This window comes from Geotrypetes seraphini, chromosome 1 (assembly GCF_902459505.1).
Source record: "Geotrypetes seraphini chromosome 1, aGeoSer1.1, whole genome shotgun sequence".
Classification (NCBI taxonomy): Eukaryota; Metazoa; Chordata; class Amphibia; order Gymnophiona; family Dermophiidae; genus Geotrypetes; species Geotrypetes seraphini.
The window spans coordinates 28,928,310-28,945,104 of NC_047084.1; the positions used below are offsets into that span (position 1 = coordinate 28,928,310).

The 16,795-nt window shown below is 41.9% G+C and overlaps 1 protein-coding gene across 1 annotated transcript in view; it reads right to left on the minus strand.

Moving 5' to 3' along the window:
• POC5 (POC5 centriolar protein) overlaps positions 1-16,795 on the minus strand; it is a 201,582-nt gene that overhangs the window by 39,853 nt on the left and 144,934 nt on the right. Inside the window, exon 9 of the mRNA XM_033929309.1 lies at positions 11,639-11,801. Coding sequence (XP_033785200.1) covers positions 11,639-11,801 — 163 coding nt within the window. The remainder of the gene's footprint in view (positions 1-11,638; positions 11,802-16,795) is intronic.

Below are 16,795 nucleotides of genomic sequence, written 5' to 3' on the forward strand. Positions count from 1 at the left end.
ATCTCCCCTGTCTCTCCTTTCCTCTAGGGTATACATATTCAGGGCTTCCAGTCTCTCCTCATACGTCTTCTGGCGCAAGCCTCCTATCATTTTTGTCGCCCTCCTCTGGACCGCCTCAAGTCTTCTTACGTCTTTCGCCAGATACGGTCTCCAAAACTGAACACAATACTCCAAGTGGGGCCTCACCAATGAGCTGTACAGGGGCATCAACACCTTCTTCCTTCTACTGACTACGCCTCTCTTTATACAGCCCAGCATCCTTCTGGCAGCAGCCACTGCCTTGTCACACTGTTTTTTCGCCTTTAGATCTTCGGACACTATCACCCCAAGGTCCCTCTCCCCGTCCATGCATATCAGCTTCTCTCCTCCCAGCATATATGGTTCCTTCCTATTATTAATCCCCAAATGCATTACTCTGCATTGAATTTTAGTTGCCAGGCATTAGACCATTCCTCTAACTTTTGCAGATCCTTTTTCATATTTTCCACTCCCTCTTCGGTGTCTACTCTGTTACAAATCTTGGTATCATCTGCAAAAGGCACACTTTTCCTTCTAACCCTTCAGCAATGTCACTCACATACATATTGAACAGGATTGGCCCCAGCACCGAACCCTGAGGGACTCCACTAGTCACCTTTCCTTCCTTTGAGCGACTTCCATTAACCACCACCCTCTGGCGTCTGTCCGACAGCCAGTTTCTGACCCAGTTCACCACTTTGGGTCCTAACTTCAGCCCTTCAAGTTTGTTCAACAGCCTCTTATGAGGAACTGTATCAAAGGCTTTGCTGAAATCCAAGTAAATTACATCTAGCATATGTCCTCGATCCAGCTCTCTGGTCACCCAATCAAAAAATTCAATCAGGTTCGTTTGGCACGATTTACCTTTTGTAAAGCCATGTTGCCTCGGATCCTGTAACCCATTAGATTCAAGGAAGTACACTATCCTTTCTTTCAGCAACACTTCCATTATTTTTCCAACAACTGAAGTGAGGCTCACCGGCCTGTAGTTTCCTGCTTCATCCCTGTGACCACTTTTATGAATAGGGACCACATCCGCTCTCCTCCAATCCCCAGGAATCACTCCCATCTCCAGAGATTTGTTGAACAAGTCTTTAATAGGACTCGCCAGAACCTCTCTGAGCTCCCTTAGTATCCTGGGATGGATCCCGTCTGGTCCCATCGCTTTGTCCACCTTCAGTTTTTCAAGTTGCTCATAAACACCCTCCTCCGTGAACGGTGCAGAATCTACTCGGTGCTCGGGCCACTGCTATTTAATATATTCATAAATGATCTAGAAACAGGGACAAAGTGTGAGATAATAAAATTTGCAGACGACACCAAACTTTTTAGTGGTGCTCGGACTATAGAAGACTGCGAAGAATTGCAAAGGGACTTGAACAAGCTAGGGGAATGGGCGACGAGGTGGCAGATGAAGTTCAACGTTGAGAAATGTAAAGTATTACATATGGGAAGCAGAAACTTGAGGTACAACTATACGATGGGAGGGATATTATTGAAGGAGAGTATACAGGAAAGGGACTTGGGGGTAATGGTGGACACAACAATGAAGCCGATGGCACAGTGTGCAGCGGCCGCTAAGAAAGCGAATAGAATGCTTGGTATAATCAAGAAGGGTATTGCGACCAGAACGAAAGAAGTTATTCTGCCGTTGTATCGGGCGATGGTGCGCCCGCATCTGGAGTACTGCGTCCAATTTTGGTCACCATACCTTAAGAAGGATATGGCGTTACTCGAGAGGGTCCAGAGGAGAGCGACACGTCTGATAAAAGGTATGGAAAACCTTTCATACGCTGAGAGATTGGAGAAATTGGGTCTCTTTTCTCTGGAGAAGAGGAGACTTAGAGGGGATTTGATAGAAACTTACAAGATCATAAAGGGCATAGAGAAAGTAGAGAGAGACAGATTCTTCAAACTTTCAAAAATAAAAGAACAAGAGGGCACTCGGAAAAGATAGAAGGGGACAGATTCAAAACGAATGCTAGGAAGTTCTTCTTTACCCAACGTGTGGTGGACACCTGGAATGCGCTTCCAGAGGACGTGATAGGGCAGAGTACAGTAATGGGGTTTAAGAAAGGATTAGACAATTACCTACTGGAAAAGGGGATAGAGAGGTATAGATAGAGGATTACTGCACAGGTACTGGACCTGTTGGGCCGCCGCGAGAGCGGACTGCTGGGCACGATGGACCTCTGGTCTGACCCAGCAGAGGCACTGCTTATGTTCTTATGTACTCCATTTTCTCATGTAACTTTGCCAGACAATCTCGGTCCTTCTCCAGGATTTTCTTCTGTGAACACAGAACAGAAGTATTTGTTTAGCACATTTGCTTTCTTCTCATCACTCTCCACATATTTGTTCCCAGCATCTTTTAGCCTAGCAATTCCATTTTTTATCTTCCTCCTTTCACTAATATATCTGAAAAAATTTTTATCTCCCTTTTTTACATTTTTAGCCATTTGTTCTTCCGCCTGTACCTTCGCCAAATGTATCTCTCTCTTGGCTTCTTTCAGTTTCACCCTGTAGTCCTTTCTGCTCTCCTCTTCTTGGATTTTTTTATATTTCAGGAACGCCAACTCTTTCGCCTTTATTTTCTCAGCCACTAGGTTGGAGAACCATATCGGCTTCCTTTTTCTCTTGTTTTTATTGATTTTCTTCACATAAAGGTCCGTAGCCATTTTTATCGCTCCTTTCAGCTTAGACCACTGTCTTTCCACTTCTCTTATGTCCTCCCATCCTAACAGCTCTTTCTTCAGGTACTTTCCCATTACATTAAAGTCCGTACGTTTGAAATCTAGGACTTTAAGTATCGTGCGGCCGCTCTCCACTTTAGCCGTTATATCAAACCAAACCGTTTGATGATCGCTACTACCCAAGTGAGCACCTACTCGAACATTAGAGATACTCTCTCCATTTGTGAGGACCAGATCCAATATCGCTTTTTCCCTTGTGGGTTCCGTCACCATTTGTCTGAGCAGAGCCTCTTGAAAGGCATCCACAATCTCCCTACTTCTTTCCGATTCCGCAGACGGAACATTCCAGTCTGCATCCGGCAGGTTGAAATCTCCCAACAGCAGAACTTCCTCTTTCCTTCCAAACTTTTGGATATCCACTATCAGATCCTTATCAATCTGCTGCGATTGAGTCGGAGGTCTGTAGACTACACCCACGTAGATAGAAGTTCCATCTTCTCTTTTCAGAGCAATCCATATCGCTTCTTCCTCTCCCCAGGTCCCTTGCATTTCGGTCGCTTGGATATTGATTTTTACATAGAGAGCTACTCCTCCACCTTTATGACCATCTCTGTCCTTCCTAAAAAGATTATATCCCAGTATGTTTACATCCCATCCATGTGATTCACTGAACCATGTCTCTGTGATAGCAACAATATCTAGATCTGCCTCTAATATCAGGGCTTGCAGATCATGAACTTTATTGCTTAGATTGCGAGCATTTGTGGTCATCACTTTCCAGCTATTTTTCAGCGATAATCTCCTTTTTCGTATGGATTTTTGTGTCGTTTCACTTTCCGTTGCAATACTAAGAAATGAGTTGCTGATATTGCTTATGTTGCAGCCTTTACTACTATCACATCTTTTCTTTTGCCGGGGGTGGTCTCTATAATTGTCCTTCTAGTTTAAATGCCTAGAAAAATATTGTCTAAATTTCTCTGCAAGGTTTCTTTTTCCTGCTGTAGTAATATGTAGCCCATCAGTGCAATATAGCTTCTTGTCCTTCCATGTATTTCACCATCCTCCTATGTACCTGAAACCTTCTTGATGACACCAGGCTCTGAGCCATCTATTAAAGTCCTCTGTGTTTTTCATTCTTTGCTCTCCCTTTCCATATGCAGGCAGTATTTCAGAAAAAGCTAAAGTCTTTACAAAAGGTTTCACGCCCTCACCAAGCTCCCGAAAACCTTTCTGTGTTGCAAGTGTGGAGTTGTTGGCCAGGTCATTTGTTCCTAGATGGATAACAACATCAGTGTTAAAATCCTTAGTTTCTTCCTTAATTATAGTCAGTATTTGCCTGGAACTCCTGGTATCTGAGGATCCTGGAAGATCAGGTAGCACTGCAAACTTAAACAAGTGCACAACAATAGGATCATTTCCAGGATCCAGAGCCCCTAAGGGATCCGCAGATCCAGTACCCAAGTCCGGATCCCCCAATCCGGGATGGGCTGCACTATCAAACAAATGATCAGTGAGGTCCAGATCAGCCGCCGGATCCCCCAGAACAGACGTGGAAGGATTAACAGCTTGCTCAGGCAGAGGTGGTAAGACCCCCCGAGGGCACCCCACTGCCCAGAAATGTCAAGGGGGGGGGGCCCAGAAGTTGGACCTCTGGTTTGAAATTTGGATCACAAAAATCACATGAATGCAAAAAAGGTATCTGTTCCCAAGGGCCACATCCTCAAGGTACACTGTTGCTCTTCCATAGAATCCATGCGTTCCTCCAGTTGCTCAATTCTCCCGCCAATCTCACTCAACTCTTTGTGAATCTCTCTCAAAGCTGCTTGAACATCTGCTCACACCCCTTTCATTTCAAATTTCAAGGCACAAAACCAGTGGTAATGCCTTTTTTAGTAACTTCATCATCACTGAGAGCTCTGGCCAAATCATTATCATCCTCAGAGTTGGACTGCACTGACACCATCTTGACTGCAAGGCCTCCCTACTTCTCCTCCAGCACCTGCCAGTCACTTTTCCTTCTTAGCAATGTATTTAAACTTCTCAAGGTGCTTCCTCATCGACATGCTTTAAAGAAGCTGATAAAACCAGAGAGGTGTGAAAGAGAGCAGGTAGGGTAGGTTCTAACTACAAAAATAGCAGTGCTCTTGACAGAGCCCACAAGTCAAGCGTCCATACTCCACTTCCTCCACTGGTTGCCTATTTCTGTTCACTTGTTCATTGACTGTTATTTGTGATCAGCAATCAGGACCCCTGATGAAGGTATAATTTTGTCGAAACACAGACCATGTTGGGTCCGAACACATTTGCCTAATTACAAATAGCCCATTATGTACTCACTGGTTGTTTGCACCATACACTTACCTGGAGTCAACTGGGGCCAAACAACATATTTGCCTGATTACAACAGGCTCATTATGTGCTTACTGGTTATTTGCACTACATATTTATTTGCAGTTAACTGCTGTTTTTAATTATATGTATTATTACATTGTTTCATACAACATGTGTTTTTATGGTTTGTAATATTTTTTGCAAACAAAATTTACTTTTTAATAATTTTTCCGGTATTATTCAGAGACAATTGTTCCACCTTTTTTATTTTGGTTTGCTCAGCTATACTGTGGAACATAGGTCTTTCCCTTTGTTTTTGTTAGTTTACTCCAGCTTTCAGCAATGACTCATTTTTTTATCGCCCTAATTTACTCTAGCAAAATATTTCTTCCATTTTCCCAACCCTCCCCTCTTTGAGGGGGTTTCCTAGCTATTAGATGAAATGGTGTGGTTGCTGAGCATTCTTCAAGGTAACATGTAGAAATAAAACAAAACAAAGGGGAAAAAATACCACCTTTTTTATTGGACTAACTTAATGTAGTTTATGATGACCTTTCAAAATTAACCCCTTCTTCCTCAGATCAGAAAGCTATTAGATGCCACTGTTAATAGATTTCAAAAGACAGATTTTATAGCTTAACCATATAGTGCCACTATCCCAAAGACAATAGGTATCTCCACCACCAGCAGGCAGTATACATAGCAACCAGCAGCAAACTATACATTTTATTTAATAAGTTATTACTATACACAGCAATCATTAAGAAAGCTAGAGTTCAAGCACTGGGTTTCACAGTACAATTTGCAACAAATAAAATCTATAAGAGCTAGCTCAGCAAGGAAAGCGCTGGGGCAGGCTACATTCTTGCATGATGAAGTATTTCTAGCCTCTTGGTGGGTATCTATGCCTTTGTGGGCATGTGTGTTTATGTCACTGGTAAAAGAAAGGGGAGGGGGAATTTGAAAAGAGCACTTCCCTAACTGCTTTGTTTTAGTGTATCACGTTTGCATGCTGCATCTGCTGAACGACCTCTCCCACGGAAATCTATAAGGCCCTTGGGGGTGGGGAAGGAGAGAGAATGTACTTCTCTGAAACCTCCAATCTAATCTGGCCCATTTTTTTCAAAATGAGTCTTTGCCTTATTTTTCCCCAGGCCAAATTTGGTCCCTCATGATAAATTACATGTTAAGAGCCTGCTCTGCCTGTGCCTCTCCCATGCTCTACACTGTACACTCCCTTTGAAATTACATGCTATAGCACTTATGCATGCCCATATAGAATAGCATGTAAGTGCTAATTTACTCTATGTAAGGGGCATATAACTGTGGATGGGCAGTTACAAAATTGCCTTTTATATTGGCTTCACAGCAGAGTTCAAAAGAAATCTGAACACAACCTCCTAGAGTTTATAAATGATTACTAGGCAGGCAAATTTGAGAAATCTATAATTTAGCCCTTTAGAAGAGCTATGAGAATACAGATGTACTTCGCTCTAGACTGCCAATTTGTAAGATACTAGATGCTAGACTTGATTGATTTTGGTTTGACTCAGCAGGGTTTATCTTATGTTATTGATTCTAAGAAGCTTATAGTACAACAGCATCACAATGAGTCTAATTTTCAGTGTAACAATACTATGTAGAGTGGCTTTGGTTTTAAATTACTGTATATACTTGAATATAGGATGAGATTTTTGGGCCCAAAAATGGGGGTCTCGTCCTATATTTGGGTCATCACCCAATGACCACCCAACACCCTCCCAGATTTGCTGCAGGCCTGCTGTTAGGTCGGGACAGGAGGAATCCCTCCCATCTCCCGTCCCAGCCGATACTAACAATTTTTTCCCCCTCTCTTCTCGCATACCTTTTCACTGATGGCCCAGCAGTGTATGGGCAGGAGCGAGCTTTCCACGCTCCTGCTACGCGTGAGCCCCTCCTTCCGATCTCACGGCCAGCAGTGCACCTGGGCCATGGAGGAGTGAGCTTTTTGAACTCCTGCCCAGCCCTGCGATACTCCCCGAATGGCTGCCACCAGATCCTGGCAGGGCATGGCACTTGAATATTAAGCCCCGTCTTATATTCGAGTCAACCATTTTTCCTCCTATTTTGGGTGGGGGGGGGGGGGAAATGGGGGTCTAGACTTATATTCAGATCAACTTATATTCGAGTATATACAATATATCCATGCAAATGTATTCTAATGAATATTCACTGTAGATATTTTTTAAAATATGAGCCATATGAAGCCTTTGCCAAGAACCCCTACAGTACAATGGAGTGCCCATCCTATTCATACTGTCACCTACTTAAAATCTTCTTTTCAACTTTTGTGCTGTTCACATTTTATATATTTCAGAGTGATGCCTTACATGCTAGAAGAGATTATGATAATGCCCAACTTTGATTTACTTATATTTTTCTAGGATCTCTTCATCTAGCATTTATAATATATGTGGAAATGTAGATGTGATATACTGTAGGAAAATAATGTATGTAACGATGAGTGGTATTTTTATATAAATAAATTAGGACTCTCCTATTTTTTATGGAGTTTCTTTCAATTCTGATTGTTAAGGCTGTAATTTTGTGAACCGCTCTGATCTGGAAGGGTGAGTGGTATAACACATCTTTTAAATAAACAAACATATACAATATCACTTCTTTAGGTGTCATAGACTCATACTCGAGTCCTGGTGACTTTGAGTTACAGATCTAAAAATAATTATTTTTGTGATAGTCCAGTAAGGTCCTGCAAGTGTCAACACCATGGTTGTTTTCAACGTGTCCAGCCATCTGATTGCATGTCGCCCTCTTCATCTAGTTTCTTCCATCTTCCCAAATATGATGTCCTTCTCCAATGATCTTTCTCATCTTACAATATGACCAAAATAAGACAGTCATAACTTCATCATTTGGGCTTCTATTGACATAGTCGATTTGATCTCTTCCAGAATCAATTTGTTGGTTCTTCTGGCAGTCCAAGGCATGCATAAAATCATTCTCCAACACCAAAGCTCAAATAAGTCAATCTTCTATCTGTCTTATTTCTGTTGTGTCCAGCTTTTGCATCCATAATTGACCACTGAGAAAATAAGTGCATGGACAAGTCTGATCTTTGTTTGGAGTGTTATTTTCTTGCTTTTGAATACTTTGTCCAGAACCTTCACTGAGGAGCAACCAAGTGCTATTTTGTGAAATATTTCTTCCTTGCTAGTTGCATCTTTGTTTACAAAAGAGCTCAAAAGACTGAAATACTTTACCACTTCTATTCTATCGCCTTCAAGCTCAAAATTTTCATCATTTTCCATGTTCATGATCTTCGTCTTGTTTATGTTCAGTTCTAATCCAATGTTATGACATTCAGTTTTGACTTTTCTCAGTAGACACAGCTGGTCTTCTTTGCTGCTGGTGATGAGCATTGTATCATCTGTATAGCGCAGCTTGTTTATATTTCACCCACCAACTTTATGGCTTCACCATAAAGGTTGGACAGGTAAGGTGACAAGATGCATCCTTGCCTGATGACACGTTTTATTCTGTTCTCACTGCAGCTTCTTGATTTTTGTAGAGGCTCTTATCAGCTGAGTTACGTGTTTGGGTATTCCCATTTGTGCTAGAGTTCTCAATAGTTTATCGTGAACCACACAGTCAAAAGCTTTGCTATTGTCAATGAAGCAAAAGTATAGGGGCTTTTGATATTCTTTGCTCTTTTCCAATATCCATCTAACAATGGCAATAATATCTCTTGTTCCTCAACTTTTTCTGAAACCAGCCTGGTCTTCGGGTAGTTCTTGCTCAACATATGATTGTAGCTTTCGTTGTATTATTTTCAGCAAAATAAAGAGTGGGAAGCCCATCCCTCCATACCAAAACCTCCCATATTTCCCAGATAAATACTACTGCAGTACATAGGTTGTTTTTCCATGTCTTCCAACAGGACCATCAACCAAATTTGCAAAACAATTACTTTTACCCTCACAACCCAAACTCCTTCCCCCCCCTTATCATTCAATTTATCACACACAACCATTCAGCTGCTGTGTGAAAAGGAGTCACTTTAGATACATATGGGTTCCTACTAATACTAAGCATTTCTATACCGCTACTAGACATACACAGTGCTGTACATCAAAACATAGAAGAGACAGTCCCTGCTCAAAAGATCTTACAATCTAGTCAAGACGGACAAACTGGACAAGAAGGTGCATCAATACACAGTGCTCAGATGGGGGAATTACAGAGGGAATGATAAGACAGATATTGGTGCTAGAAGGTGGGTTGGAATTTAGAACTGAAAGCTCTTCAAAGAAATGGGTTTTGAGTCTGGATTTGAATACTGCCAGAAATGGAGTCAGGCACTTTGTTCCAGGCATATGGTGCAGCAAAGTAGAAGGGATGGAGTCTGGAGTTGGCCGTAGAGAAGTGTAAAGACTTCTTATCTGATGAGTGTAGTGATGGGGGGAGGGAGGAGTGCGGGGACAAATGAGAGAGGAGAGATACTGAGGAGCTGTGGAGCGAATCAACTTTAGACAGGTATGGGCTCCTGCTACCCTAATCTACACCCCTCACTATAGAATCTTTCACTGAAAACCCAACTACCTTGAATATCCCACCCAAAAAATACATGCTTGCTCCATAAAGTTCTTCTATATCAGATTACTATAACACATACAGCCACACAAACACACATACGTACATACCACATGCACATCAAAGAAACAAAAGACTGAAATAGTCCCTTCTTTTATCTAGATAATGAAAAGCACGGTGCAGGATTTCATTCAACAGTAACACAAACAGCTCATTCCTGCCATCGTTTGCTCCCATCCATAGGAGGTGCTGAAAAACAAATCCTCGGTGTTGCCCAATGTAGGCTTCTATGGAGACCTATGGACTATGCACTCAACAAATGTTGCCACTCCTTGCAAGGAAGTCAAGTACAGTTCAAGCCAACAAAACCAAAACTATGTTCAACCAAAACAACAATCTGAGGGCTTGTTGCAACTCCCAACTATTTGTTAAAGAACCTCATAGCATTACTTGTGCTGTTAACCCCACCCCAACAAAAAACAAACAAATACTATGCTAGAAAAGAACATGTTTCCTATTGTATCATAGAGATATGATCACTCTACCATTGCAGGGGTTTGGTTCACCAGACAACTGATTGAGTAATACCCCTGTTCCTTACACTGTGGAATAGAAGATCAATTTTCTGGCTCAGTGTACCCACAGTACAGCTAGCTATTACAAGCGAAATCTGATTTGCTTAGCAACAAATCCCACATAGACAGAAGTAAACAGCAGGCTAGTTTATTAGAAAAATCTTGGAATGTGTGCACTGGATCTCTTTTGTTTCTATATTTATGTCAGAGCTCATTCTTTTTTACATAATTCAGAAAACGAGCAATGACCAGTTTGAGCTTGATCATGTTACACTGTAACCTCAGCCTATGTGCTCTTTCTATTATGAGAGGTTCCACAGTTTCAGCTAAGGTGAATTTCTGTGTAAGCCAATGAGCCAGCACCCCTGCCAGTTTATGTTCTACTATTGCCTCTGTATACCCATCAATCAAATTGTTATGACAGGGTCCTCTAATTTATCATTCTGAGCCCCGAGGATTTCACACAAATCTGCTACTGTAGATCTGCTACTGTCCTTGGAGATCATCTTCTATCATTCCCACATGAGTCTCTAGCTCTTCCATGTGTTTGGAATAATCAGTGAAAATTTGTGGCATGACATCTAACTGTTCATGAATTTTGTCTATCATAGAAACATGATGGCAGATAAAGGCCAAATGGCCCTTCTAGTCTGCCCATCTGTAGTAACCATTATCTCTTTCTCTCTCTGAGAGATTCCACATGCCTATCCCAGGCCCTCTTGATAGAAACATGACGGCAGATAAAGGCCAAATGCCCCATCTAACCTGGAGCCCAGGGCTTTTACTACTGCTTATGTTGAGTCTGCCACCAATATTTCTTCCGACAGAGCAAATAAGCATAAACAGCCTTCGCCATTCTGCCACCTTGTGGCTTGTCCTTTTCCTTGTCATTCTTTTGTTTACATGATATATATCTGCATCTGTTCCCTTCATATACTTGTCCATGGATCAATGTCTCACCACGGAACAACTTGCTGGGCTGGATCTCCACTATTTTTCACACAATGAAGTTGATTGGAGCAGAGGAATCCATGAGCAGCCCAGAAATGAGCTGTGCCTTGCTCGTAGCATCACATGACCTCCCTTACATATGCTTATAATGTTAAGAATGACTAAAAATAATTTTCCAAAAACTTTAAGTACCAATATTTTCAAGCAAAAAAAATTACAATCAGAGCAAAGGAGGATCTTAATGACTGATGTATTTGCCAAATGAATTGTTTAATTACATGATAATAAGACTGCTACTTTAAATGTTAAATTACTATATAAAAGGAATATGTTAAATTTTCTGGATTACAATAACACCTTGTGGCAATTTTCCACAATACATTTGAAAGACCAGAAAGCTCAAAGTGTCATTTCATTACATTTATAACAATGATCTGTTAATACTTGCATATAAAAATATGTTTGTGTCCTTATACTCACCATGATCTGTGCTATTATCTCTAACTTGAAACACGCTCATTGTTTCCATATTTAAAGCACATACACCACGCATAAATGCTTTCTTCATGGAGCCTTCAAATTGCTCCCTGTCACTGTGCAGTCTCTGAATCTCTGCTCTTGCCTCTTCTAAAGCATTATTTAACTAGAAGACAAAATTCAGAATATTTTCTAAAATTGAGAATAAAAAGGAACACCTGAATAATGTCTAAAGCAGAACCATTAATCATAATAATCAAAAAATCTCTTCTTGAAAGAGAAATGCAGGTTCAGTTTCAATATAATGATCAATATTTGTTTACAAGAAACAAAATAGAAAAAAAAAACCCCCAACTTTTTGAAGTACTAATTTAATTTATACTACAATACTTACAAACGGTTCTGAATTAATAACTGTAATTTGTTGAGTGGGAGCATCAGAGTTTAAAGGAACAGAAGTGGTTGGTGCCAGTGTTTCTGTAAACCATGGCTACTGCTAACTATCTTAGACCCAGGCACAGGGTCTGAATATCTGGCAGTGCCTGGAAGTTATATGGGTACAGTTGATAATTAGGCAGATATGGCACTGACTATGTAACTGGTTACAGTTAGGACTGCCTTTTGTGTGGCATTACATCCCTGGTTAATGATATGGGTACCGGTAATGAATACTGTCAATGCCTACATAATTTCTCAATTCTTATTCAGACTGTCCTGATACTAACCAGAGGATGTCATGGCAGTCAAAGCCAATATACAGTGGCATGGTCTGGTTAAGTGCTGCTGCATACCGGCTCCTGGTCTTGTCAGCACAATTTAACCAGGCAGGAGTAGTGATGGAGGCCATCATGGCCCCCCTCAGTGGCCAATTTATTAATTTATATTTTTAAAGAGGAAATGTATATCACCATCTATTTATGTAGCTAACATTCAGTTATGGTCTAGTTTTATTGATATCTTTGTCATAAGGACAGTAGGGTGCAATGTTCCCTCTAAGGACTGAGTTCATGTAAGCAAAAACTTTTTATTCGCGAGCAAAAGGACTGAGTTAATGTGAGCAAACATTTTCCATTACATTACCATGATGGTATTACATGCATTGTACATTACAAATTAAGAACTGCAAATATACCATACATACTCGAATAAAAGCCGACACCACCTTTCCCCCCAAAAAGGAGGAAAAAAAAAAAATAATAATGGTAGACTCAAATATAAGTCGGGTGGCTTAATATTCAAGTGCCCTGCCCTGTCAGGCTCTGCACCCAACCCCTTCCCTGCCAAGCTCCGCACTCTGCACCCTTCCCTCCCTCCTCTGTCAGGCATTGCACCCAACCCCCTTCCTTCCTTCCCTCCCTCCCCTGTTAGACTCTGCACCCAGAACCCATCCTTCCCTCCCTCCCTTCTCAGGCTCTGCACCCAGCACCCTTCCCTCCCTCCCTCCCCCTCCCGTCAGACTCTGCACCCTTCGTCCCTCCCAGGCTCTGCCCACAGCCCCCCTCCCTGCCGTAACCTCATACCTCATTGGCCGATCCCCAGTGGAGGTGCAGCAGGCAAGAGCACACTTTCCGAGTTCTTACCCCGCTGCTAACTGGCCGCTGCAAGTTTCTTCGGCCACTGAGAAGCATGAGCAGGAGTGCGATTTGGTGCTACTGCTCGATGCTGAGTGGATTCCTTACTGGCTCCCGAGAATTTGCAGGAGCCAGTAAGGAAGCCTATTAATGCATTAGGTATGTCAATCTTGTTACCCGTTCTGAGCTCATTGGAGAGAACAGAATATAAAACAAAATAAATAAAATAAATATATGGCTGACACACCTTGTCAATACATGCTTAAGCAAAGGTATATACCCCACAGCATTGTCAATGATTGCACTGACACATATACCAAAAGCCCTAAGCCTTGAGCTAAGCAAAATCATAAGCTTCAGGCAATAGCTGGAATACCTTGGCCTGCAAAGCTGTTAAAATTCTGCACAAATACCCAACTGTCCAACTTCCTCATTCAAGTGAATGGATTTCACAGCTCCCAAAATGGCTTCAGAGCTATGCACAGCACTGAATTCCTTACTACTGGAGCTGGACATAGCTACGATGAGCGAGGTGATTAAATTTGCATTCGATACAAAGTTATTCAGAGTAGTGAAGACGCTGAGGGATTGCGAAGATCTGCAACGTGACATAATCAGGCTTGAGGAATGGGCATTGACATGGCAGATGAGGTTCAACGTAGATAAGTGTAAAGTGATGCATGTCGGTAACAAAAATCTCATGCACGAATACAGGATGTCCGGGGCGGTACTTGGAGAGACCTCCCAGGAAAGGGACTTGGGAGTTCTGATCGACAAGTCGATGAAGCTGTCCATGCAATGTGTGGCAGCAGCAAAAAGGGCAAACAGAATGCTAGGAATGATAAAGAAGGGGATCACGATCAGATCAGAAAAGGTTATCATGCCGCTGTACCAGGCCATGGTACTCACCTGGAGTACTGTGTCCAGCACGGGTTATCATGAAGAAGGACACAGTGCTATTCAAAAGGGTCCAGAGAAGAGCGACTAAGATGGTTAAGGGGTTGGAGGAGCTCCCGTACAGCGAAAGATTAGAGAAACTGGGCCTCTTCTCCTTCGAACAGAGGAGATTGAGAGGGAACATGATCGAAACATTCAAGGTACTGAAGGGGATAGACTTAGTAGATAAGGACAGGTTGTTCACCCTCTCCAAGGTAGGGAGAACAAGAGGGCGTTCTCTAAAGTTGAAATGGGATAGATTCCGTACAAACATAAGGAAGTTCTTCTTCACCCAGAGTGGTAGAAAGCTGGAACGCTCTTCCGGAGGCTGTTATAGGGGAAAACACCCTCCAGGGATTCAAGACAAAGTTAGACAAGTTTCTGCTGAACAAGAATGTGCGCTATTAGGGCTAGTCTCGGTTAGGGTGCTGGTCTTTGACCAGAGGGCCGCCGCGTGAGCGGACTGCTGGGCATGATGGACCACTGGTCTGACCCCGCAGCGGCAATTCTTATGTTCTTAACCTGGCCGAGAAGTCTCTTTCAGGTGGTCAGCACAACACAGGAAGGTTAATTATTATAAATGAAACCTAAAAGCTTAATTGCCTGCTTCTGCTTCTCAAGTATTTTCATAATTCTCAACATACATCTCCTGCCCCCCCCTTCTCATCCTATGCTAGCTCTCAGCTCCACTCCTCTTGCCTTGCGCTTGGCATATCTATCTCATTCCGCCTCTACATCATCTTCATCTAACTTTCTATCTTCTGTGATCCTTATACTGCTTAACTTAACCTCCTTGGTACACCTTTCTTTCTCCAGATATCATTCCATAACCTCACTCTGTCCCACCCACTCAAAATGTGGTTCCAATATCCTTACGCTACCCTTTCTTTCCCCACTTAAGTCTACATTTTCTTGCACCTTACTTATAGAGAAGAGGGAAGCAAGCGGAGTTACTGTGTGGAATGGTACTTTAACAAAACAAAATATCCCTTCATCTACCCTTTCATGGTATGGATGTTTTTCTTACCCCTCCCACTCTTACTCCCTCTTATTGTAAACAGTTCTCTTCTTACTCCCTGCCCCTCCATCCTTTTTCTTGATGCTAACCTTCTGCTATACAGCTATTAAATTATTCACAAATTTGGGAAAAATCAATCATGAAACTACTCTACTCAGAGAGGTGCACTGGCTACCAAATTTGTTACCACATGAAGCTTAAAATGTTAATTCTGACCCACAGAACATATTATACTGGAATTCTATATAATTTACATAGTCTTTTAATCCTTTAAACTCCTACTAAAGAGCCATACTTGCAGTATTTATCCTGTCTTTGTCTACTACCAGGCTGGATTCTACCAGGTATTCAGCATTTTTTTTTTTTAACTTGCTCTTGCCCTTTGGAATGTTCTTCCTTCTTTTCTTTAAATGGAAACCTACTTTGGGAAATTTAAGACCATTTAATTCTGTGGCTTTTCCTGAGCACTAATAATAATAACAACTTTATTTTTGTATACCGCAATACCACAAACAGTTCAGAGAGGTTTACAATGCAAGAGACTGTACACACACAGCGAAGATACAATGCAAGGGAATGTACTATGCATTTGAGCGCAGTTTACAATGCAGGGGACTTTACATATTCAGCATGGTGTTTATACAGCGAAGATACAATGCAGATTTACAATGCAAGAGCCTGTACATTTACAGCGGAGATATTTATACAGTGAAAATACAGTGCGAGCAACTTAAGAACAAGATACGATGCAAGACACTGTATAATGCGGTTGAAGTGGATTACTATGCAAAGAGAGGTCGGGGGAAGGAGAGGTGGTAGAGTTTGGTTATTTGGAGGGGAGGGGTTCGAGAAATTTATCATAGAGGTAAGATTTGAGAGATTTCCTGAAGGAAGAGTACGATGGGGCAGATGAGATGAGGGTGGTTAGGCAATCTGTCCATCTGCCAGCTTGGAATGAGAGAGTTCTATTAAGGAATCTTTTGTAGGTGCATCCCTTTGGGGATGGGTAAGTAAACAGATAGGCATTGCGCGTTCGATTGGTGCCTGGGAATGCAAAGTGGTGATACAGATATATCGGAGATGAGCCAGATAAGGTTTTGAAGCAGAGGCAGGCGAATTTGAAGATGATTCTTGCTTCTATTGGCAACCAGTGAAGTTTTCTGTAGTAAGGGCTGATATGGTCTGACTTTTTAAGGCCATAGATTAGTCGGACGGCGGTGTTTTGAATGAGTCTCAGACGTTTGGTGGTTTTCTTATAGGAGCCCAAATATATGATATTACAGTAATCCAGGGTGCTTAAGATTAGGGATTGGACCAGAAGTCTGAAGGAGGGGAAGTCAAAGTAATGTTTGATGGTACGGAGTTTTCCAGAGGGTGTAAAAGCATTTTTTGACCTGAGCATTGGTGTGGTCTTTGAAGGTTAGGCAGCGGTCTAGGATGACTCCAAGGATTTTGATGGTGGGATTGATAGGGTAAGTTAGACCGTTGAGTTGTAGGGTGGTAGTTGTTAATTTGTGCTTGGGACTTGCAAGGAAGAGTTTAGTCTTTTCTGGATTTAGTTTTAATTTGAACCAGGTGGTCCAGTGTTCGACCATGGTGAGTACTGAAGAGATGTGCTGTTCTGTTTCTTGTGAC